General features: G+C 49.0%; 1 protein-coding gene across 2 annotated transcripts in view; it reads left to right on the top strand.

Moving 5' to 3' along the window:
• The window catches only part of LOC140395290 (tropomyosin alpha-1 chain), a 137968-nt gene extending 132961 nt beyond the window's left edge, over positions 1–5007 (top strand). For both annotated transcript variants that reach the window (XM_072482868.1, XM_072482870.1), the window contains one exon: positions 3024–5007. In XM_072482868.1, coding sequence (XP_072338969.1) covers positions 3024–3106 — 83 coding nt within the window. In that variant the 3' untranslated portion in view covers positions 3107–5007. The remainder of the gene's footprint in view (positions 1–3023) is intronic.
• Positions 5008–26130: the final 21123 nt, after the last annotated feature.

The following is a 26130-nucleotide window of genomic DNA, read 5'->3' as shown; positions in this document are numbered from 1 at the left end:
CGGGGAGAGGGCGGGCTGGCGCTGCCAAATTTTAGCAACTATTACCGGGCGGCGAATATAGCCATGATCAGGAAGTGGTGGTGGGGGAGGGGTCGGCATGGGTGCTTATGGAGGCGGCTTCATGTAAGGGCACCAGTTTGTGGGCGTTGGTAACTGTGCCTCTGCTGTTCCCGCCGGCACGGTACTCCACCAGCCCCGTGGTGGTGGTGGCCCTGAGAGTTTGGGGCCAGTGGAGGCGGCATGTGGGAGCAGTGGGAGCATCGGTCTGGGCCCCAATCTGTGATAATCACTGGTTTGCCCCGGGGAGTATGGGCGGGGTGTTCCGGTTACGGCGGAGAGCAGGGATTGAGAGGATGGGAGATATGTTCATAGAGGGGAGCTTTCCGAGTATGAGAACGTTGGAGGAAAAGTTTGGGTTGGCGAGGGGAAACAAATTCAGGTATCTGCAGGTGTGGGACTTCCTACGTAAACAGGTGTCAACCTTCCCGCTCCTACCGCTAAGGGGGCTTTAGGACAGGGTAGTTTCCAGAGGATGGGTAGGAGAAGGGAGCGTCTCAAAGACATTTATAAGGAGCTTATGGGGTCGGAGGAGACGCAGACCAAGGAGCTGAAGTGCAAGTGGGAGGAGGAGCTGGGAGGTCAGATAGAGGATAGTCTATGGGCAGACGCGTTGAGTAGAGTCAACACATCCGCAACATGTACCAGGCTCAGCCGGATACAATTTAAGGTTGTTCATTGGGCTCACATGACAGATGAGTCACCGGGCTACCAGGGAAGCAAAGGCCAAGACCTCAGCCTCTTTCTCCCCCTGGACTCCCGGGTCCTCTGAAACCCCAAAAATTGCCACCTCCGGACTCATTGCCACCTTAGTTTTCAATACCCGGGACATGACGCTCGCGAATCCCTGCCAGTTCCCCCTTAGTTTAGGACACGCTCAGAACATGTGTACATGGTTCGCTGGTCCTCCGGCACAACTAGCACATTTGTCCTCCAGCCCAAAGAATTTGCTTATCCGGGCCACCGTCATGTGGGCCCGATGTACGACCTTGAACTGGATCAGACTGAGCCTGACGCATTTTGCGGTCGTGTTTACTCTACTCAAAGCGCCTGCCCATATGCCGTTAACTACCTCTCTTCTCCCCCGAGCTCCTCCTCCCACTTAAGCTTCAGTTCTTCGGTCTGTGCCTCCTCTGCTCCCATTAGTTCTTTATAAATGTCGGAGACTCTCCACTCTCCCACCTCTCCTCTGGAAACTACCCTGACCTGGATCCCCCTTGGTGGGAGGGTGGGAGACGTGGGAAGGATGGTACCAATCTGCTTACGATATCCCGCACCTGCAAGTACTTGAAATGATTCCCTCGCGCCAGCCCAAACTTCTCCTCCAACACCCTCCTCCTCGGGAAGCTCCCTTCCAGGAACAGATCGCCAATCCTCGCAATCCCCGCCCTCCGCCATAATTGGAACCCCCTGTCCATATTCCCCGGGACAAATCGGTGGTTACCGCAGATTGGGGACCAAACCGATGCTCTCACCTCCCCTATATGCCTCCTCCACTGGCCCCAGATCCGTAGAGCCGCCACCACTATAGGGCTAGTGGAGTATCATGCTGGCGGGAGCAGCAGAGGTGCTGTAACCAAGGCTGATCTAAAGGAATGTTGACCCATTACTCCACTGTGTTCCTTGGAAAAACGAGCACGGATTCTGCATCAGCTTTTTTTCTCTTGCTGAAGACTGCATGTTTATGATTGGCAATGAACATAACTTCACTAATACCCCCAAACTATTTCCTGCTGGATACAGCCTCTTCCTCCAGCCAACAGACCTTTCCCCGCCCCGAAAGCTCCAGAAGCAAACTTTTCTTCCATTTACCCCAATTGAAAATACCTACCTTTCAACCTCGGAGCCTGCACTGGAGGTACCTGTGCAGTCGGAACAGTCCAGCTTATTGAAAGGATGGTCAGACCCAAAGCGCAGTACTGTGGTCAGGTACTTTTATGTAAAGACAGTCACTAAAACCTTTTAGCTCTGTATTTCCATGTGCTGCTTCCCAGGATCATTGTGGGTTCAATGAGATCCGCTCTCCACAAGGCTGCAGTACTGAATCCTTCACCCAGCTCAAAACTGACACCAAACAGATCAGTAGCTTGATGGTCCATTTACTTCCGTCACAAACACTTCACCTGGGATGGTCCAGGTTCTGGAATTCACTGTGGGGGTAGGATGATTTAACATCGATTGAAACTGTCTCTCTCTGCCCAGTGTAAAACATGCACTAGGAATCTAACTGAGGTTTACAAGTTGAATAATGCGGAACCAAGAGCAAGTACCAGGCTGCATTGTGGGTAACCTCCCAGGCATTAAAATCCCAATCTCCATATATTATCTGTTGTATCTTTGATTCTCTTTGTAAATCAAATTCTCAAAGTGTGGACCATTGGATTGATGGGGGAGGATAATGGTGCGATAGTCTGAATGGAGGCTTGTCCGTTAGGCAAACAAATATTCCGCATAATGGCCATCTATATAACTGGAACAATGGAGTACAGGTAATCCCTGAAACCCTTGTGCAAATGCTCTTGGACCCCAATATCCAATACCAAGCTTCACCCAATTTAACAATAACGCTGAAGATTTAAAACCAGTTTTAATTTATTGCCACGTCTACCATCCATTATATGAACTGCTATAGCCCAGTGAGGCCAGGACTTGAATGAAGCAGTCCTTTTGTAAATCCAGATTCATTCAAGGCGGCCAAATAATAATGTCTTCAATCTGAATAAAAATTCAAACTTTTTGATTAACGTCGAATAAACTTTGAGCTAGATGCTGCTCTACCCCACCCCCAATTAAAGATCACCAAGGATGATGAGAAGGTCTTAAAGTGCACGTGAGACAATGGGTATACAGAGATTGCCCTAGCTGACTGGTCCTGTTGGGTTTTTGTTGTCGCTGTAGGGAATTGATTCACAAATTCCATGCCTTTCTCAGTGTTGCTGACGTGTTTTTTTCCCCCTCTTTTGTAGAACAAGTTACGCGTGCAAAAGAAGAGAACATGGGTATGCACCAGGTCCTTGATCAAACTCTACAAGAACTCCACAACTTATAAAAAGAAAGCCTTAAAGAACGTAACTCCCAGTGACCATTGCCAGCTGACTGCTCGCGATTGAACATTCCATGCCATTCTCTCCCTCGACGAGCAACTCTCCACTCAATTCAGCCCAATTATTAAATGCTGACCAAAGTTTTTATTTTGTATTTGTAGTATTGTTATTGTGATAGTGGGCTCTTTCCTATTCCTCCCTCACGCATTCACACCATCTCTCTCCAGTAGAATAAGCACAATTCCCTGTATGTAAACTCTGCCCTGGTGCGCGAGACAAGAGCAGCTCCATCATTGTTTTATTTTTGAAATTCGCGAGGTGGAGCCTGCACCTTGTGAAATGTGGTCTTGTCAATGGCCTTAATTACTGCCCTCCATGTATTATGTTTATTATGCTATTAACCTTTTGTAATCGCTTGTTTTGTTCCTCATTCAGTGGGTGATGTCATTTAGTAGATCCCGGATGGGTTTCCCAACCATTCCCATCGCCAGATCTTCAATCTTTTCAGTTCCTTTGTAGCGAGAACACTGGGTGTTCTGCGGGCTGAGGCACAAAGATCTCTTCCATGTTCACTCCCCAGCTTTTGGGGGATCAGGTTTCCTTCCTTCCTGGGAAAATCCAGGTTCCTTTGAGACGTCGATAAGCAGATTAAAGCGATGCCTTAACTTTTAGGGCCTTTGTTTTCACTTAAACATTTCCTTCCTGCCCCCACCAAATGTGACCATCACATGGAGTACGCAGAACTGTTCCTGGGTAATTGTGAAGCTTTATCATTTGAAATCCATCATCATTATGTTTGCGGGTTGGGTGATGCCTCTTTGACTGTTTAGATTCTGTATGTTACTGTCGCACACTGGGCCCTTGTACTTATTGGATGGAAGGGTATACCCATTACAAAAGGAGAAACTGGAAGTTGATTTGGATTGGGGCTCCTCTCTTTCAAGTAACTCATTCAACATCTGTTTACAATCCCTTAAGGCCAGAAAAACAGACGCTTTTCTTAAACTTGTGATTTGTCAGCTAAAATGACTTGTGCTGTTATCATGGCCTGGGCTAGGTTACAATTCATTAATTCTTCCTCCCCATTTCCAAATATATTTTTAAACTCCTAAGCTGCATAAAGACACAAGCTTCCACATGTGTGGGCTGCTGAATTAATGAGGTGGAGAACTGTTCTGCGTACCCAGTTCGACAGCTGTGCCTCTTAAGGAAATCACTTTCAAATGTGCAGCAGGGTTAATATGATATTTCCATGGGCAAGTTTCTTTTACAAAAGGAAAGCCTGGAGTGCGAGTTCCAGTCGGACCATGCACAGGAACTCCAAACTCTTGCTTACTGAGTCTCGAATTGAATCTGAGGAGTTGTACTGCACAAGTAGATTTATTCTAAATAGCTTGGTGGATTTTACGTTTAAATGGATGGACCAGTCTGTGTTTGAGTTACTGCACCATTGCCTGCAGCTATGTTGAATGTCCTATTGGTCGAGTGCCAATCGCAGTCACCATAGTGACCATTGTATCACCTTGTTTAATGTACCATGGTTCCACTCCATTTAATTGGACCATCGGTTTGATTTTTTTTTTTTTTTTTGCTGCTCCAATCAATCGTGATGTTTGTGATCAACTGTAGCCTAAAAAAGTTATAAACTATTTTCCCCACCCCCCCATGAACTCCCCTGATTTGTAATGTTTTATACACATCGCATGCTCTAATGTTAGACCTTCAACACAAAAAAAATACACTATTAGCATCAAAAATAGCACAGGAACTGGATTAAAAGGGAATGTATGTTTTTGATTTTTTTTTGCACATCCAACACCGTTGCCATGGGGAATTATGACTTGATCTGCCTTTGCACTGGTGATGTTGACCAATGAGCAAATAAAATGACTCACTGCTGAAGAAACGCCAGAGCTGCAAGCTTTTTGTCTGAATATTTCTTGGTCTGCTGGCCTTGGTCTGTCTCTGTTATTCCTGGGTGATACATATCCTGAACACTAACCATGCAGAACCCTAGAACTGAGGTGACACAGCAGGTTTAACTGGAAAGAACAGGAGACCTTTCAACACCTCCAATGTGCTCCACTATTCAATCCTATCATTGCTGATCTGTACCTTAGCCAGCCATTTAAATACCATGCCTACAACAGCATAGTCGGAGGCTGGGAATTCTGCATCGAGGAACTCTCCCGACTTCCCAGAGCCTGTCCACCATCTACAAGGCGCAAGTCAGGAGTGTGACGGAATACTGTCCACTTAGCTGGATGAGTGCAGCCCCAACAACACTCGAAGCTCAATGCCATGCAAGATAAAGCAGCCTTTTGAATAGGCACCCCATTCATCACAATAAAAATTCATTCCCTGCACCTGCATAGTAGCAGCAGTGTGTACCATCTACAAGGTGCACGGCATGAACTCATCAAGCTTTCTTAGACAGCACCTCCTCGCTCTCAATCTTCTCGCAAGACTAGGGCAGCAGATGTATGGGAACATCATCTTCAAGTCCCACTCCCAAGTTGCACCAAATCCTGACTTCCGTTCACCATCGCTTGGTCAAAATCCTGGAGCTCCTGCTCTAACAGCACTGTGGGTGTACCTACACCACATGGACTGCAACAGTTCCATAAGGCAGCTCTCCAGCACCTCAAGAGTGCCTAGGTTTGGGCAATAAATGCTCGTCTGGCAAGCGACATCTACATGCTGTGAATGAATATGTTTTAAAATCAATAATCCTAATGTTATATATGTATATTCCCTGGAAGGTTAAGGTGATCTCAGTTGCCTGAACACTGATTTGCATTGACTGATTAATTCCAAATAAGGAGATTAAATCATAGGGCGGCATTGAATGAATTCACAGGATCACATAAAAATGCAGTGCAGAAAAGGCCGTTCGGCCCATCAAGTCTGCACCGCCGCATAAAAAGCACCTGATCTGCCAATCCTAATCCCATTTGCCAGCACTTGGCCCATAGCCTTGAATGTTAAGACATGCCAAGTGCTAATTCAGGTGCATTTTAAAGGATGTGAGGTAACCCGCCTCTACCACCCTCCCAGTCAGTGCATTCCAGACCGTCACCACCCTCTGGGTAAAAAAGGTTTCCCTCAAATCCCCCGAGCCTCCCACCCTCATCTTGAACTTGTGTCCCGTCGTAACCGACCCTTCAACTAAGGGGAACAGCTGTTACTTATCCACCCTGTCTATGCCCCTCATAATCTTGTACACCTCCATCTGGTCGCCCCTCAGTCTCCTCTGCTCTAGTGAAAACAACCCAAGCCTATCCAACCTCTCTTCATAACTAGGCAACATCGTGGTCAATCGCTTCTGAACTCACTCCAGTACAATCACATCCTTCCGAGAATGTGGTGACCAGAACTGCACACAGTACTCCAGCTATGGCCTCACCAATGTTCTATATAACTCCAACATGACTTCCTTGCTTTTGTAATCCATGCCACGATTGGTAAAGGCAAGTGTCCCGTATGCCTTTTTCGCCACCCTATTAACCCGCCCTCCTGCCTGCAGAGATCTATTTGCAGGACTTTGTTCCCCAGGACTTCCCAGTGTGGTGACATTCATAAAATATTTTTCACACAGAGGGTAGTGGGGATCTGGAACTCTGTGGTTGGTAGAGGCAGAAAGCCTCATCATATTTAGGAGGTACAGGAAAATCCCTGTTATCCGGAATGCTCTGGGAATGGGATGTGCCATTTAATCAAGTATGCTGACTAACTGAGATGTGAACTGACTTCCCTTTACATCGATTGAGAGAGATCCAGAACAACCACATGAATTGAGTGGCAGTACCAAGGGGAGATGGTGCTGCAGAGGCTGAAACAGGAGTGAGGGTAGGCCAATCGATGACTATTACTGCTGAGTCTGGCTTCCCCAATTCCAAAGAAACACACCCAACCTAGAATCCAGTTGATAGAGTACCAAAGAAGGGAAATGTTACTGTGCTTGGATATGGATGTGCAGTGCGGTAACCTATATGATTATGGACCATGAGCTGGAAAGCAGGACTAGCCTGGATAACTTCTCTGGCTGACATACATCCAGTGTATTCAATGTTCCATACATTTTCTATTTGTGAGATTCTCTGACCTTTTTCTCGGCAACAGGAGGTGGCCCAATGGTGGGCCCACCATTGGCTGGCGACTGGATCTTCTTGTCCCGCTGCTGTCAATGTGATTTCCCATTGAATCCACCCATGCTGCTGGGAAACCCACAGTGCGAGTGCGCCATTGGCGGGTCCAGAAGATAGAATCATAGAATCACTGCAGTGCAGAAGGAGGCCACTTGGTCCATCGGGTCTGCACCAACCCTCTTATAAAAACAATTCACCCGATGTTTGAAGAGGCGATAGGGAAGGGGGTGTTGCCACAAACTTTGGGGCAGGCAATGATTTCCCTGTTGCTAAAAAAAATAAGGATCCAACGGAGTGGATAGCCCCATATCACTTCTGAATGTGGACGCAAAAGTATTGGCGAAGGTACTGGCGGGTAGGCTGGAGGAGTGCCTCCCGAAGGTGATAGCTGAAGATCAGACGGGGTTCGTGAGAGGGAGGCAGCTCTTTTCAAACATTAGAAAGGTATTGAACGTCGTTATGGCACCGGCAGAGGGGAAGGAAACAGAGGCGGTTGTGGCATTGGACGCTGAGAAGGCGTTTGACCGGGTAGAATGGGGTACTTGATGGCAATTCTGGAGCGGTTTGGGATTGGACCAAGATTTGTGAACTGGGTAAAGCTGCTATATAAGGAGCCGAGGGCGAGTGTCCGCACAAACAACATCAGCTCAAGATACTTTTCTCTCCACCGTGGGACTAGGCAGGGATGACCTATGTCCCCCCTGCTGTTTGCACTCGCGATTGAGCCGCTGGCCATCGCATTAAGAGGTTCGGGGGTATGGAAAGGAACAGTGCGGGGGGGATAGAGCATAGGGTGTCCTTATATGCCGATGACTTGCTGTTATACGTGTCGGAACCGAGTGTGTCGATAGGGGGAATATTAGAGCTGCTTCGAGTGTTTGGGTCTTTCTCGGGGTACAAACTAAATCGCGACAAGAGTGAGTATTTTGTGGTGTCTCGGCCGGGGGTGGGGGTAGGGGTGGGGAGGCTGCCATTCCGTAGGTCAGGGACTCACTTTAGATACATGGGGGTGCAGGTTGCCCGGGAGTGGGGGGGCTCCGCAGATACAACATTTCTAGTTTGGTGGGGAGAGTGAAAGCTGATCTGGCAAGGTGAGATGGTCTCCCTCTGTCACTGGCGGGTTGGGTACAGACGGTTAAAATGAATGTGTTGCTGCGATTTCTGTTTATTTTTCAATGCCTGCCGATTTTCCTGCCAAAGTCTTTTTTCAGAGAGATTGAGGGAAGGGTTACTTCGTTCATATGGGGAGGGAAGGTGGCCAGAGTGAGAAAGGTGCTGCTACAGAGGGGAAAGCAGGCAGGGGGTTTGGGTCTTCCGAACCTGATGTATTACTACTGGGCGTCGAATGTGGAGAAGGTGTGGAGCTGGGTCAGAGGGGTTGATTCCCAGTGAGTCAGATTGGAAGAGAGTTTGTGCAGGGGGTCGGGATTAAAAGCACTAGCAACAGCGCCGCTCCCGATGGCCCCGGGGAAATACTCAGGGAGTCCGGTAATAATAGCTTCATTGAGAATTTGGAGGCAGTTTCGCCAACACTTCGGGTTGGGGGCAGGGTCAAGGAAAATTTGAACTGAGGGGAAGGATGGAGGGGTTCTACAATTCATGGGAATTATTCATTATGCACTTTCAAGAACTGGATAACATTGAACATTAGTTGGGGCCGGTGGGTGGGAGGGTTGGGGGGAGGGGGGCTGTGTGTGTTCATGGCGACTATGGGTGATCCCTAATTCCTTTTTGTCATTTGTTTGTGTGAACATGCGGGCTAATGTTTGGGGTTTGGTGGGAGGATGGGATCGTTGTTATTGATATGGGGATTGACATATTTGTTGCTGATTATTGCTTATTGTTGGTGGGTGTAAATTTGGGAGAAAATGTGAAAAAGGAGGAGTTTAAAAAAAAATTATTTTTAAAAATTCACCCAAGCTCACTCACCCGCCCTATTCTATTAACCCCTTAATCTAACCTACACATCTTTCTGGACACTAAAGGCAATTTAGCATGGCCAATCCACCTAAGCTGCACATCTTCAGACTGTGGGAGGAAACTGGAGCACTCAGAGGGTCCCAGGTTCGATTCCCGGCTTGGGTCACTGTCTGTGCGGAGTCTGCACGTTCTCCCCGTGTCTGCATGGGTTTCCTCCGGGTGCTCCGGTTTCCTCCCCGAAAGAAGTGCTGTTAGGTGAATCGGGCATTCTGAATGCTCCCTCAGTGTACCTGAACAGGTGCCGGAATGTGGCGACTAGGGGCTTTTCACAGCAACTTCATTGTAGTGTTAATGTAAGCCTCCTTGTGACAATAAAGACTGTTATTATTATTTCCAGGTCTTGCTTCCTGAATGACCTTGCCCATCAATTGCCCATTAATCCCAGGTCTGAAATTTCCAATTGACTCAGTAACTTTTTTAGGAAAAAATATTTGTCTCTTTTTTGGGAGTAAAGAGGCTGGCCTCTCCAATTTTGAGGCTATGTCCGGAGAAGTGTCTGATTTTACAACAAAAAAGTTGGCGCCGCCGACCGGTGAGGAGCTAGCATCCGCGCAACGCCCAAAGGTATAGCCTTCGTTATATAAATGCCTGGACAATGGCTGAGTCCATGGCCGCGCTCGGCGACGACCTGCAGCGGTCGCGTCATAAAACATGGCGCCGGCTGCGCGTGGACTCGACCTGCCAAATAGTGCCCCCCCTGGACAACCCCTCGCCACCCCCCCACCAGTCCCCCCCAGCCCTCGCCGAAGCCCCCCCCCCCCCCGCCCCGGTCGCAGCACAGCTCCCGTCCGAATGTGACGCCGCTGGATACAGTCCGCAGCCGCCACGCCAGGTTCACGAAAACTGAGAGCACATGTGTCTCGCGCCACCGGGAACTTGGCTCATCGGGGGCAGAGCATTGGGAGAGAGCTGTCAGGTAACGTCCTGAGGCCATAAACAGGGATTCTCCGCCTGATTGCCTATTACGATATTAGTGTCGAGCAGCAGAGAATCCCGCCCAAGATGTTTTCGTCAGTTTCCCATGGGATTCATTGGTAATTATCTTATACTTAAGGCACTTCTGGTGGCTGAGGCATTCCCTCGGCCCCTGAAGGTGGATAGAGCTCACAGAGCCCTCGCGAAGAAGCCCCGAGCGAATGAGCCGCTGAGGGCCATGGTGGTACGCTTTCACCATTTCCTGGACAAGGAACACGTTCTGCGGTGGGCCAAGAAGGAACGGAGCAGCGAGTGGGAGAACTGTGAGCTGCGCATTTATCAGGACCTGGGCGCGGATCTGGCCAACAGGCGAGCTGGGTTTAATTGGGCAAAAACGACCCTCTTTAAGAAGGGGATGAAGTTTGGGATGCTGTACCCAGTCCGTCTGTGGGTCACACATGAGGAACGGGACTTCTACTTCGAAACACCAGACGGAGTATGGACTTTTATTAAAGAAAAGAGGCTGGAGACGAATTAAAAGACACTGAAGCCTTGGAGAAGTACTGGGGCAGTGATTTATTGTGCTGGGCTATATAAGTATAAGTAGTGCTATGTGTAATAAGGGGCTGTTTGGATGGCTAAAGGCAACTTTGTCTTGCAGGGAGCTGGTGAGAGGGGGGATGGTCTTTGGGGTTGGTTCTGTTTTTTGGGGTGTTTTCTTTCTAAAGTGGCTGTTTCTTCACTGTTTTTTTCTGATGTTTGTTTACTGGGAATGTGATGCTTTTAATATGTTTGTCCAAGTGGGGGGAGAGGGGAGAGAACAATAGGGAGACAGACTGCTTGGCGCCAGGGGTGGGTACTATCAAGTCAGCATTGGTCAGCTGACTCTAGGAAGCTAAGTGGGGGGTGAGCAGGTGTTAAACTGGATCTTGACTTGGGGGGTTGGGTTTCTCGTGTTGTTGCTAGGTGGGGAGGGAGAGGGGGGAGCTGCTTTGCTGACAGGGGAAGAACTGTTACTAGGGGACAAATGGGAGGTCGCGAATGGCGAATGCCCGAGGGATTCTCGAGGAGACGGAGGGCGCGAGCTAGAGGCTGGCCTAAAAAGGGTGATGGCTAGTCAGCGGGGGGCGGGGAAGGGGGAGGGGCTACAAAAGGCACACCTAAAGGTTACAGAGCAGACGAGATTGTGAAAAGGGTGGGTTAGCCAAGTATTCCACTCAGGGCTGGAATCAAAGACCTGGGGGGAGCGATCTTGATCAACAAACGAGTGGCATTCGAGGCAGGGAGAATCGTGTCAGACAAGGGGGGTAGGGACATAATGGTGAGTGGGAAGCTAGAGGGGGTGCGGGTGGTACTCGTGAACATATATGCTCCGAATTGGGACGATGTGGAATTTATGAGGTAGGTTTTAGGTAAGATCGCAAACTTAGAGTCACATAACCTGATCATGGGAGGAGACTTTAACACAGTCATAGATCCAGAATTGGACCGGTCAAAATCCAGGACAGGGAGGAGGCCGGCAGCAGCAAAGGAATTGAAGCGGTTTATGGAACAGATGGGGGGAGTAGACCTATAGAGGTTTGCACGGCCAAGGGCAAAGGAGTTTTCCTTTTTCTCACATGTCCACAAGGTATTCTCTCGCATCGATTTTTTTGTTCTGAGCAGGGCGCTAATACCGGAGGTGGTGGATACTAAGTACTCGGCAATCGCAGTGTCCGATCATGCCCCGCATTGGGTGGATCTATGGGTTAGAACATAGAACATTACAGCGCAGTACAGGCCCTTCGGCCCTCGATGTTGCGCCGACCTGTGAAACCACTCTAAAGCCCATCTACACTATTCCCTTATCGTCCATATATCTATCCAATGACCATTTGAATGCCCTTAGTGTTGGCGAGTCTACTACTGTTGCAGGCAGGGAATTCCACGCCCTTACTACTCTCTGAGGAAAGAACCTACCTATGACATCTGTTCTATATCTATCTTCCCTCAATTTAAAGCTATGTCCCCTCATGCGAGACACCACCATCCGAGGAAAAAGGCGCTCACTGTCCACCCTATCCAATCCTCTGAAGATCTTGTATGCCTCAATTAAGTCACCTCTTAACCTTCTTCTCTCTAACGAAAACAGCCTCAAGTCCCTCAGCCTTTCCTCATAAGATCTTCCCTCCATACCAGGCAACATTCTGGTAAATCTCCTCTGCACCCCTTCAAATGCTTCCACATCCTTCCTATAATGCGGCGACCAGAATTGCACGCAATACTCCAAATGCGGCCGCACCAGTGTTTTGTACAGCTGCAACATGACCTCATAGCTCCGAAACTCAATCCCTCTACCAATAAAAGTTAACACACCGTACACCTTCTTAACAACCCTCTCAACTTGGGTGGCAACTTTCAGGGATCTATGAACATGGACACCGAGATCTCTCTGCTCATCCATATTAGCCCAGTCTTCCTGTTATTCCTTCCAAACTGAATCACCTCACACTTTTCTGCATTAAACTCCATTTGCCACCTCTCAGCCCACGCTGCAGCTTTTCTATGTCCCTCTGTAACTTGTAACATCCTTCCGCACTGTCCACAACTCCACCAACTTTAGTGTCATCTGCAAATTTACTCACCCATCCTTCTACGCCCTCCTCCAGGTCATTTATAAAAATGACAAACAGCAATGGCCCCAAAACAGATCCTTGTGGTACACCACTAGTAACTGGACTCCAGCCTGAACATTTCCCATCAACCACCACCCTTTGTCCTCTTCCAGCTAGCCAATTTCTGATCCAAACTGCTAAATCTCCCTGAATCTCATGCCTCTGTATTTTCTGCAGTAGCCTACCGTGGGGAACCTTATCAAACGCTTTACTGAAATCCATATACACCACATCAACTGCTTTACCCTCATCCACCTATTTGGTCACCGTCTCAAAGAAATCAATAAGGTTTGTGAGGCACGACCTACCCTTCACAAAACCGTGTTGACTATCTCTAATCAAATTATTCCTTTTCAGATGGTTATACATCCTATCTCTTATGAACCTTTCCAATATTTTGCCCACAACAGAAGTAAGGCTCACTGGTCTATAGTTACCGGGGTTGTCTCTACTCCCCTTCTTGAACAAGGGGACAACATTTGCTATCCTCCAGTCTTCTGGCACTATTCCTGTTGACAAAGATGACTTAAAGATCAAAGCCAACGGCTCAGCAATCTCCTCCCTAGCTTCCCAGAGAATCCTAGGATAAATCCCATCCAGCCCAGGGGACTTATCTATTGTCACACTTTCCAGAATTGCTAACACCTCCTCCTTATGAACCTCAAGCCTTTCTAGTCTTGTGGGTCCAGCTCCAGGCGATCAGGCTTGAGCGATGAATTCATCTTAAAAGTTTAGATTATTAAATTGATGTGCCATCAATTAACAGAAGACAAGTTGTGAACGAAACTGTGGCTTTAATAAGCTAAACAGAAAGCCTCCTGGCCTCTGATCCCGAACTGAGGCAGGGCCGGAGGTCAGCCACCTTTGTACCGAGCCCATGGGGAGGCGGAGCCATCAGGCAGTGGTTTACCACATTACATGTAGTACAGTAACAGTTTACCACAATACATATAATACACTAACAGTGGTTTACCACACCAGCCTTTCTGCTGCTGCCGCCACGGGGGATACAGGATAGAGTAGTCTCCAATACCTGGGTGGGAGAGGGGAAGGTTTCAGATAATTACCAGGAGCTTTCGGAGGCGGAGGAAACTCCGCTGGAGGAACTTAAGGACAAGTGGGAGGACGAGCTAGGAGGAGAGATAGAGGTGGGTCTTTGGGTGAATGCACTAAGCAGGATCCTCATCATGTGCCAGGCTTAGCCTGATACAATTTAAGGTAGTCCACCGGACACACATGACAGCGGTTAGGACGAGCAGGTTTTTTGGGGTCAAGGATAGGTGTGCGAGGGGCGCGGGAAGCCCAGCAAATCATGTCCATATGTTTTGGGCATGCCCGAAGCTTAGAGGGTTCTGGCAGGGTTTCGCTAAGGTAATGTCCACGGTACTAAAAACACGAGTCGTGCCGAGTCCGGAGGTAGCGATCTTCGGAGTGTCGGAAGAGCCGGGAGTTCAGGGGGCGAAAGAGGCCGACGTCTTGGCCTTTACCTCCCTGGTAGCCCGGAGACGGATCTTGTTAATGTGGAGGAACCCGAAGCCCCCGATGTAGAGACCTGGGTTAGTGACATGGCTGGGTTTCTCAGTCTCGAGAAGATAAAGTTTGCCTTAAGTGGGTCTATGGTCGGGTTCACCCGGAGGTGGCAGCCGTTCGTCGACTTTCTTGGGGAAAATTAAAATGTCAGCAGATGCAGTATTCCAAGGGGGGTGGGGGGGCGTGATCTACTAGCTGCATTGCGCTCTTGCTTGAGTGCAAGGTGGCTGGTGGATGCCGGAAGAGGCCTCTCGTGGGCTTCCCAGCAGCCTTCAGGCCGCACGGGATCTACCCAAGACCCATGAGGTGTCAGAATCGGAATCACGCCCAAAAGGGGCGTGACCAAACAGCGCACGCCCCCTGGAATGCGGGCAACTTGGCAGGGTGGCAGTGCAAGGGTGCCCAGGTGCCAGAGTGGTGTGGGGGTCCTGAAGAGGGGGGACACACAGGGACCCCATAGTATAGTATCCTCACTTGAGGGAAGGGGTAGTGCAGATGTGTGTGGGAGGTGACATCCTCCATGGGTGAGGGGTGTAAGCTCACTTCGAGTTTAGGATACCCTTTCTAAATAGTTCAGCTCCCCAGTGCTGAAAAAATTCTTGAGGGCTAAACCGGTGAGAAACTCCCCATGGCCCAAAAAAGTGACTAAGTATCGTCTGATCACGGTGGGAAACTCATAAACCCACCACAAATGAACTTAGAAATATTCCCATTCAATTCAGCCCAATACTATGAGCACACACAGATCAGTTACAGATCTAACATCCACAACATGAGCAAATGAACTCAATGCATGTGCTTGTACATGTGTGTATGTTTGTGTGTATATGTTTGTGTATATATATATATATATATAAGTGTGTATGTGTGTGTATATGTGTGTTTGTGTATGTGTGTATATGTGTGTTTGTGTGTGTATGTATGTGTGTATATATGTGTGTTTGTGTATGGATATGTATGTGTGTATATGTATCTGTGTATATGTGTAGTGTGTGTGTATATGTGTGTTTGTGTATGTATGTATGTGTGTATATGTGTGTTTGTGTATGTATGTATGTGTGTATATATGTGTGTTTGTGTATGGATATGTATGTGTGTGTATATGTATCTGTGTATATGTGTAGTGCCTGTGTATATTGTCATGTGAGAGTGCCTTTAAGAAATGGATGTTTAAGCAATGTACCTTTAAGAAATGCAGTGATGTCAGAGAGTGGGTGGAGCTGGGCTTTAGATCAGCCATTTTGCAGTTTTTAGTTTCAGTTTGAAAGAGTTTGGGCGTGTGTCTGTGTTTACAGTGAGCTGGATCTGCTGTGATCTCTGTCATGAAAGACTATCTCTGGATCATGTGGGTGATTTAAACTCATAAAAGTAATGCCTTTAACCTGATGTGTTTCTGGCTAAAGGTGTTAAGTCTCTTGGATGTTGAAAGAAATAACTGAAGGATTATTTAGTGTTGTAATATTTTCGGGGTTATCTTTGAAGTAAGGGGTGTTAAGTGATCCACTGTTTATTTAAAAGGTTAAGTTGAGTTCATGGAATAAACATTGTTTTGTGTTTAAAAATCATGTGTCCATAATTGTAATACTACACCTAGGGAACAGGCCTTGTGCTCGGAAAAGCAACAAATACATTAAAGGGGGAGGTTGGTTGAACTCCATGATACATTTTGGGGTTCTGCAAACGCCTCGCCCATAACAATATATATATGTCAATATAAATAATTCCCTTTATCCGATAGAGATTTGTTACACAGAAAATGCAATAGTATCTCTTTCAGAGAGGGATGTTAGAGTTTAACAGAAGTGTGTCTCTATCAGTGAAATATTGCAATTTGTGTTTTATTACATAGAAATGTGTTACATTGTTTCATAGTGTTTTATTAGCTGGAGCTCTGTTACAGTTTAATCATTTTATTGGACAGTTGTTAGAGTTTTATGTTTTTACTGTTCAGAATGGTGTGACAATATAAATTATAATTATAGAGTTCAATGAGTTCTGATTAAATATAACTGACTTCGTGCTTTAAAGTGTTTTAATAGTCGGAGCAGTATTACACAACAACTTGCATTTATGTGACACATTTAATGGAGCTTGTATTGCTATGAGATTGTGCAGGCGTCCGTGTGCATGTGTCTGTGCGTGTGTATGCGCATATGTATATATCTATGTGTGTATATATATATATATATATATACACACGTGTGTCCGTATGTATGTTTGTATATGTGTGTGTATGTATATGAGTGTGTATATCTGTGTGTATATGTATGTGTATGTAATTGTGTATGTATGCGTGTATGTATATATATGAGTGTGTGTATGTATGTGAACAAAGAACCAAGAAAATTACAGCACAGGAACAGGCCCTTCGGCCCTCCCAGCCTGCGCCGATCCAGATCCTTTATCTAAACCTGTCTTCTATTTTCCAAGGATCTACTTCCCTCTGTTCCCCGCCCGTTCATATATCTGTCTAGATGCATCTTAAATGATGCTATCGTGCCCGCCTCTACCACCTCCTCTGGCAAAGCGTTCCAGGCACCCACCACCCTCTGCGTAAAAAACTTTCCACGCACATCTCCCTTAAACTTTCCCCCTCTCACCTTGAAATCGTGACCCTGTGTAATTGGCACCCCCACTCTTGGGAAAAGCTTGTTGCTATCCACCCTGTTCATACCTATCATAATTTTGTAGACCTCAATCAGGGCCCCCCTCAACCTCCGACTTTCCAACGAAAACAATCCTAATCTACTCAACCTTTCTTCATAGCTAGCACCCTCCATACCAGGCAACATCCTGGTGAACCTCCTCTGCACCCTCTCTAAAGCATCCAAGTCCTTCTGGTAATGTGGCGACCCGAACTGCACGCAGTATTCCAAATGTGGCCTAACCAAAGTCCTATACAACTGTAACATGACCTGCCGACTCTTGTACTCAATACCCCGTCCGATGAAGGCAAACATAGTGTATGCCTTCTTGACCACTCTATCGACCTGCATTGCCACCTTCAGGGTACAATGGACCTGAACTCCCAGATCTCTCTGTACATCAATTTTCCCCAGGACTCTTCCATTGACCGTATAGTCCGCTCTTGAATTAGATCTTCCAAAATGCATCACCTCGCATTTGCCTGGATTGAACTCCATCTGCCATTTCTCTGCCCAACTCTCCAATCTATCTATATTTTGCTGTATTCCCTGACAGTCCTCCTCGCTATCTGCAACTCCACCAATCTTAGTATCATCTGCAAACTTGCTAATCATACCACCTATACCTTCGTCCAGATCATTTATGTATATCACAAACAACAGTGGTCCGAGCACGGATCCCTGTGGAACACCACTAGTCACCTTTCTCCATTTTGAGACACTCCCTTCCACCACTACGCTCTGTCTCCTGTTGCCCAGCCAGTTCTTTATCCATCTAGCTAGTACACCCTGAACCCCATATGACTTCACTTTTTCCATCAACCTGCAATGGGAAACTTTATCAAACGCCTTACTGAAGTCCATGATTATGACATCTACAGCCCTTCCCTCATCAATTAACTTTGTCACTGCCTCAAAGAATTCTATTAGGTTTGTAAGACATGACCTTCCCTGCACAAAACCATGCTGCCTATCACTGATAAGTCTATTTTCTTCCAAATGTGAATAGATCCTATCCCTCAGTATCTTCTCCTACAGTTTGCCTACCACTGACGTCAAGCTCACAGGTCTATAATTCTCTGGATTATCCCTGCTACCCTTCTTAAACAAAGGGACAACATTAGCAATTCTCCAGTCCTCCGGGACCTCACCCGTGCTCAAGGATGCTGCAAAGATATCTGTTAAGGCCCCAACTATTTCGTCCTTCGCTTCCCTCAGTAACCTGGGATAGATCCCATCCAGACCTGGGGACTTGTCCATCTTAATGCCTTTTAGAATACCCAAAACTTCCCTCTTCCTTATGCCGACTTGACCTAGAGTATTTAAACATTAATCCCTAGACTCAACATCCGACATGTCCCTCTCCTTGGTGAATACCGATGCAAAGTACTCATTAAGAATCTCACCCTTTCCTCTGACTCCACGCATAAATTCCCTCTTTTGTCTTTGAGTGGGCCAATCCTTTCTCTAGTTACCCTCTTGCTCCTTATATGCGAATAAAAGGCTTTGTGATTTTCCTTAACCCAGTTAGCCAAAGATATTTCATTACCCTTTTTAGCCCTCTTTATTGCGCGTTTGAGATTTGTCCTACTTTCCCGAGTGTGTATGTGTGTGTGTATGTGTGTATTTATATATGTGCATATGTATGTACAGATGTGCATGTATATATGTGTATATGTGTTCATATGTGTGTGTATGTTTATATATGTGTGTGTATGTATGTGTGTATATATATATGGGTGCATATGGACATATATGCATGTGTGTATGTGTATATGAATATATATGTATGTGTGTCTGTATAAACTGTATATATATATGTGTGTGTATATGTTTACATGTATGTGTGTGTATGTATGTGTATGTGTAGCGGTTAATTACCTCAGTTGGCTGGACGGCTGGGTTTTTTTTTAAACAACAAAATTTTTTACAATCCCCACCCATAACAAAAAGAAAAAACCCACAAACACAACAATCGAAAATAATACAAAACTTATACATTGGGTTTCCCCCATATATAGTAACCCCCCCATATGACATTCAAAGGTACCCTTGGGGAAGCCCCCCCACCCACCCACCCAAATACCCCCCCGAAAGAGTCCCCCCCCCCCCCACCCTTGGGTTGCTGCTGCTGCTGACCTCCTCCTAACGCTCCGCGAGATAGTCTAGGAACGGTTGCCACCGCCTGAAGAACCCCTGCGCAGACCCTCGCAAGGCAAACTTTATCCTCTCCAGCTTAATGAACCCTGCCATGTCATTTATCCAGGCTTCCACACTGGGGGGCTTCGCATCCTTCCATAATAACAAGATCCTCCGCCGGGCTACCAGGGATGCAAAGGCCAGGATCCCGGCCTCTTTCGCCTCCTGCACTCCCGGCTCGTCCGTTACCCCAAATAATGCCAACCCCCAACTCGGCTTGACCTGGACTTTCACCACCTTGGACATAGTCCTCGCGAAACCCCTCCAAAACCCATCCAGTGCCGGGCACGACCAGAACATGTGGACGTGATTAGCCGGGCTTCCTGAGCACCTCCCACACCTGTCCTCCATCCCAAAGAACCTACTCAACTTCGCCCCTGTCATATGCGCTCTGTGAGTAACCTTAAATTGTATTAGGCTGAGCCTGGCGCAAGAGGAAGAGGAATTAACCCTACTCAGGGCATCAGCCCACAGACCCTCATCTATCTCCTCCCCAAGCCCCTCCTCCCACTTGCCCTTTAACTCCTCTACCAAGGCCACCTCCTCTTCTTTCAGCTCCTGATAGATCACCGAAATCTTGCCTTCTCCGACCCATACACCCGAAATCACCCTGTCCTGAATCCCCTGTGCCGGGAGCAACGCAAATTCCCTCACCTGCCGCCTCACAAACACCCTCACTTGCATATACCTGAACACATTTCCCGGGGGTAACCCAAACTTCTCCTCCAGTGCCCCTAGGCTCGCAAACGTCCCATCTATAAACAGGTCCCCCATTCTTCTAATCCCTGCCCGATGCCAGCTCCAAAACCCCCCATCCATCCTTCCCGGGACAAACCGATGGTTCTCCCGAATCGGGGACCAAACCGAGGCTCCCACCTCGCCCCTATGCCATCTCCACTGCCCCCAGATCTTCAACGTTGCCGCCACCACCGGACTCGTGGTGTACCTTGTCGGCGAGAGCAGCAGCGGTGCCGTCACCAGTGCCCTCAGGCTCGTGCCCCTGCAGGACGCCATCTTCAACCTCTTCCACGCCACCCCCTCTCCCTCTATTACCCACTTACAGATCATCGCCACGTTGGCTGCCCAATAATAGCCGCACAGATTCGGCAGCGCCAGACCTCCCCTGTTCCTGCTACGCTCCAGAAACACCCTCTTTTTCCTCGGAGTCTTATTTGCCCACACAAAACCCATGATCTCCTACCTACCCATTTAAAAAAGGCCTTGGTAATCATAATGGGAAGGCACTGGAACACAAAGAGAAACCTCGGGAGCACCATCATTTTAACCGACTGTACCCTGCCCGCTAGCGAAAGTGGCAGCACATCCCATCTTTTGAAATCCTCCTCCATCTGCTCCACCAACCGCGTCAAATTGAGCTTGTGCAGGGCCCCCCAACTCCCAGCCACCTGGATCCCCAAGTACCGAAAGTTCCTTTCCGCCCTCTTCAATGATAGGTCGTCTATCCCCTTTCCCTGGTCCCCTGGATGCACCACAAAGAGCTCATTTTTCCCTACATTGAGCTTATAGCCCGAGAAGTCCCCAAACTCCCTTAGGATCCGCATGACCTCCACCATCCCCTCCACTGGATCTGCCACGTACAGCAACAGGTCGTCCGCATACAGCGACACCCGATGTTCCTCTCCCCCTCGGACCAATCCCATCCATTTCCTGGACTCCCTTAGTGCCATGGCTAAAGGCTCAATTGCCAATGCAAACAACAAGGGGGACAGGAGGCACCCCTGCCTCGTCCCTCGGTACAGCCGAAAGTACTCCGACCTCCGCCGATTCGTAGCCACACTCGCTACCGGGGCTCTATATAGCAGCCTGACCCAGCTATGAACCCCTCTCCGAACCCAAACCTCCGCAACACTTCCCAAAGATACTCCCACTCCACCCGGTCAAAGGCCTTCTCCGCGTCCATAACTGCCACTACCTCCGCCTCTCCCTCCACCGATGGCATCATAATCACATTGAGGAGACTCCGCACATTGGTGTTTAGCTGCCTGCCCTTTACAAATCCCGTCTGGTCCTCATGAATCACCCCCGGGACACAGTCCTCAATTCTCGTAGCCAGCACTTTTGCCAGCAACTTAGCATCCACATTGAGGAGCGAGATCGCTCTATGCGACCCACATTGCAGTGGGTCCTTGTCCTGCTTCAGGATCAGAGAGATCAGCGCCCCGGACATTGTCGGGGGCAGGGTCCCCCCCTCCCTTGCCTCATTGAAAGTCCTCACTAGCAACGGGCCTAGCAGGTCCACATATTTCCTATAAAACTCGACCGGGAACCCATCTGGCCCCGGGGCCTTCCCCGCCTGCATGTTCCCCAATCCTTTAACCAGCTCCTCCAACCCAATTGGCGCCCCTAAACCAGCAACCTCCTGCTCCTCCACCCTCGGGAACCTCAGTTGATCAAAAAATCGTCGCATCCCCTCTTCCCCCGCTGGGGGCTCAGATCTGTACAGCTCCTCGTAGGAGTCTTTGAATACCTCTTTTACTCTCACCGCACTCCGCACCGTATTCCCCCCGCTATCCTTAACTCCACCTATCTCCCTCGCTGCCTCCCTCTTACGAAGCTGGTGTGCCAGCATCCGGCTCGCCTTCTCCCCATACTCGTACGTCGCCCCCTGTGCTTTCCTCCACTGTGCCTCTGCTTTCCCTGTGGTCAACAGGTCAAACTCCGTCTGGAGGCTCTGCCGCTCCATGAGTAGTCCCTCCTCAGGGGCCTCTGCATCTCTCCTGTCCACCCTTAAGATCTCCCCCACCAACCTCTCCCTCTCCCTGCCCTCTCTCTTCTCCCTATGGGCCCTGATGGAGATTAACTCTCCCCTGACCACCACCTTCAACGCCTCCCAGACTACCCCCACCTGCACCTCTCCGTTGTCATTGGCCTCCAAATATCTCTCAATGCACCCCCGCACCCTCCCGCACACCACCTCATCTGCCAATAATCCCACATCAAGACGCCACAGCGGGCGCTGGTCCCTCTCCTCTCCTAACTCCAGCTCCACCCTTTGCGGGGCGTGGTCTGAGATAGCTATGGCCGAATACTCCGTTCCCTCCACTTTCGGGATTAGCGCCCTACTCAAAACAAAAAAATCTATCCGGGAGTAGGCTCCATGTACATGGGAAAAGAATGAGAATTCCCTGGCCAGGGGCCTGACAAACCTCCAGGGATCTACTCCCCCCCCATCTGGTCCATAAACCCCCTAAGCACCTTGGCTGCAGCCGGCCTCTTCCCCATCTTGGACCTAGAGCGATCCAATGCTGGATCTAGCACCGTGTTGAAATCACCCCCCCATTATCAAGCTTCCTACCTCCAGATCCGGAATCCGACCCAGCATGCGCTTCATAAATCCGGCATCATCCCAGTTCGGGGCATATACGTTTACCAGTACCACCCGCACCCCCTGCAACATACCGCTCACCATCACATATCGACCTCCATTATCCACTACAATATTCTTTGCCTCAAACGACACCCACTTCCCCACCAGTATTGCAACCTCTCTGTTCTACGCATCCAGCCCCGAATGGAATACCTGTCCTACCCATCCCTTTCTCAGCCTGACTTGATCTGCCACCTTCAAATGTGTCTCCTGAAGCATGACCACGTCTGTCTTCAGTCCCTTTAAGTGCGCGAACACTCGGGCCCTCTTAATCGGCCCATTCAGGGCCCTCACATTCCAAGTTATCAGCCGGATTGGGGGGCTGCTCACCCCCCCCCCCCTCCCCCTGCCGACTAGCCATCTCCTTTTCTAGGGCAGTCACGTGACCGCACCGCCCTCACCCTCCAGTCCCCCAGACAGCGGACCCCCGCTCCGACTACCTCTGCTATTTCCAGTTCCCCTTTGGCCAATGCAGCAGTAACCCTATACCCCCCCCCCCCCCCCCACCCGCTAGATCAGTATCTAGCTCTTTTGCTCCCCCCATAACACTCCCGTAAGTCAGCTGACTCTTGCTGACCCCGGCCTCTCCCGCCTTCCCATCGACCCCCCCAGTGTGGGAATCCCCCCTCCCCCTCCCCCCTGGCAGTCAGTGTGCGCTCCTCTCCAGTACCGCCCCCCCCCCCCCGACCCCCACCCCCGTCCTTCCCTAGCACGGGAAAAAGCCCGCGCTTTCCTGAGCCGGCCCCGCCCCCTCTGGTGCAGCTCCTTTTGCGGCCTTACCTCAATTCCCCATTCCCGGGCATCCCCTCCCCCTCTTCCCTTGTGGGGGTCTGCCCCTCCAACACCGACGCTCACACTCTCCCACAGTCTCCCCATCAAATCCCTTCACCCATCCCCATCCAGCACCCAACCAAGGGAACATTCCCAACACGTAGTTAAAACCATATATACAGCAAACATCCCCCCCACAACAACAAACCCTCAATTTGAGTCCAACTTTTCAGTCTGTATAAAGCTCCAAGCCTCATCAGACGTTTCAAAATAGTGGTGCCGATCCTGGAATGCGACCCACAATCGCGCTGGCTGCAGCATACCAAACTTCACCCCCTTCCGATGGAGCACCGCCTTAGCCTGATTGAAACCAGCCCTCTTCTTAGCCACCTCTGCACTCCAGTCCTGGTAGATTCGGATCTCCGTGTTCTCCCACCTGCTGCTCCGCTCTTTCTTGGCCCATCTCAGGACACACTCTCTGTCCATAAAGCGGTGAAACCTCACCACTACAGCCCTTGGCGGCCCGTTGGCCTTGGGTCTCCTTGCCAGAACCCGATGAGCCCCATCTAGCTCCAGGGGCCTCGGGAAAGCTCCCGCGCCCATCAGCGAATTGAGCATCGTGCTCACATACGCCTGAGCATCGGGCCCCTCCACTCCTTCGGGGAGACCCAGAATCCGAAGATTCTTCCTCCTCGACCTATTCTCCAGGTCCTCAAATCTTTCCGCCCACCTCTTGTGCAGCGCCTCGTGCGCCTCCACCTTCACCGCCAGGCCCAAGATCTCATCCTCGTTCTCCGAGGCTTTTTGCCGCACCTCTCGGATCGCCGCCCCTTGGGCCTTCTGGGTCTCCACTAGTTTCTCAATCACCTCCTTCATTGGCGCCAGCATTTCGGTTTTCAGCTCCTCAAAGCAGCGTCTGAGAAACCCCTTCTGCTCCTGCGACCACTGCGCCCATGCTGCTTGGTCTCCACCCGCCGCCATCTTGCTTTTTCTCCCTCTCACTTTTCGCTGCTCCAAGATCCCTTTTTTCACCTCTCCAATCCTGGTCCAATCCATATACTGCCAGGGGGGACCTTGCTGTCACCTTCCCACACTGGAAGCCGTCGAACAAGTGCCGTTGGGGCCCCTCTAGAGAGCCCAAAAGTCCGTTCCCAGCGGGAGCTGCCGAACGTGCGACCTCTCCAGGCATGGCCGCAACCGGAAGTCGACGGCTGGTTTATGATGTGGAGTGATGCCAATAGCATGGGTTCAATACCCCTACCAGCTGAGGTTATCTTTTTTTTAATGTAAAGTACTCAACTCTTTTTTTCCAATTAAGGAGCAATTTAGCATCGCCAATCCACCTTGCCTGCACATTTTTGGATTGTGGGGGTGAAACCCACGCAGACACTGAGAGAACGGGCAAACTCCACAAGTTGCCCCGATCTCTGTAAAGCTGGGCTTGCCGTGTTTAGACCCCGCCCCTCTCAGTGACAGTGTGAAACCTGCCCCCCTCCAAATAAATTTCTGAGTGTAGGTGGATTGTGATCTGGATCGTGCAGACCTCCGCGCCAGGAATCGCAACGCATTTCTCGCTGAAGACCACACTTAGGAATTTTGGGGGAGAATTATGGCCACAATGTAAGAAACCAGAAAACTAAGTCAAATCAATAAATAATTTATGGATTAACACACATGAAGGCAATTAGCCAAGTTCATGGTCGCATAAACAGGAAAAGGGCTCAGGTTACCGAGACGGTTCTCACACAGTCCGTAGTCAGGTTCCAAAGTGGCTTCATTATCCGGTACTGGTTGTAACCCACAAAGCAAACAGCAAGTAATTCACACAGGAATCCAACATCTTTCTCACTTCCACCCTAAAGCATCCACCTGTCATGATATGCAGACACACACATAATGATATACAGACAAGCAGCTAATGGATACAGAGAACAGGACATGACGAATAAGCTGGCAGGACATTCGGGTGGGATCTGACTATAAAAGACACGAGGCACTCACACTCCGCCTCTTTCCACTGATGAACATCTAGAGATTCAGTCAAGGGTGTTGTTACAATCTCACACCTCCACCACGTGGCTAAGAGCTAGTCTGGTTCAGTCAGACAGAGTAACCACACTTAAGTTAGAAGAGAGTCGAACTCACAGAGAACTGTGCTAACTGTGCTATTAGTTCAATAAACCTGATTGAACTAACTTCAAGGTCTGGAGTATCTTTCTGATCTAAGTTGCATCCAGTTGCAGACAGTGTTAGACCAGTGTACCTAACACGACATGATACCAGGAGACTACCAATTTAAGGTGGCTTACCTCAGTCCATTCCGTAATGACCAGCAAATGTATCCTGGCACCATGGAGAAGATTCAGGCTCCTCACCAACTCAGGACCTCCGGCAATCTCAGTGCCAACTGGCAGATATTCAAGCAAAAGTTTCTGCTGTGCATCGAAGCCTCAGACCTCGAGGGTGCGTCTGATGCAAGAAAGATCGCGCTTCTCCTCTCTCCTGATCAAGCCATCGAACTCTTCAACTCGTTTAACTTCACCGAAGGCCAGGACAAGACAAAGTTTCAGACCATCCTGGACAAGGTCGATAGTGAAGTGGACAGCAATGAAATCTTCGAGCGCTACATATTCAAACAATGTCTTCAAGGTAAAGGTGAATCTTTCAATGCCTTCTTAACTAACCTCCACCTGCTAGCGCTGTCCTGCAACTTTGGTGATATTGCTGACACCATGATCAGAGACCAAATCATGTTTGGATCCTCTGAGAGAGCAGCTCTTAAAAATCAAGCATATGATG

Source organism: Scyliorhinus torazame, chromosome 18, assembly GCF_047496885.1.
Source record: "Scyliorhinus torazame isolate Kashiwa2021f chromosome 18, sScyTor2.1, whole genome shotgun sequence".
Taxonomy (NCBI): Eukaryota; Metazoa; Chordata; class Chondrichthyes; order Carcharhiniformes; family Scyliorhinidae; genus Scyliorhinus; species Scyliorhinus torazame.
The sequence above is the reverse complement of the archived record's forward strand: the minus strand, read 5'-3'. Positions and strand labels throughout refer to the sequence as shown.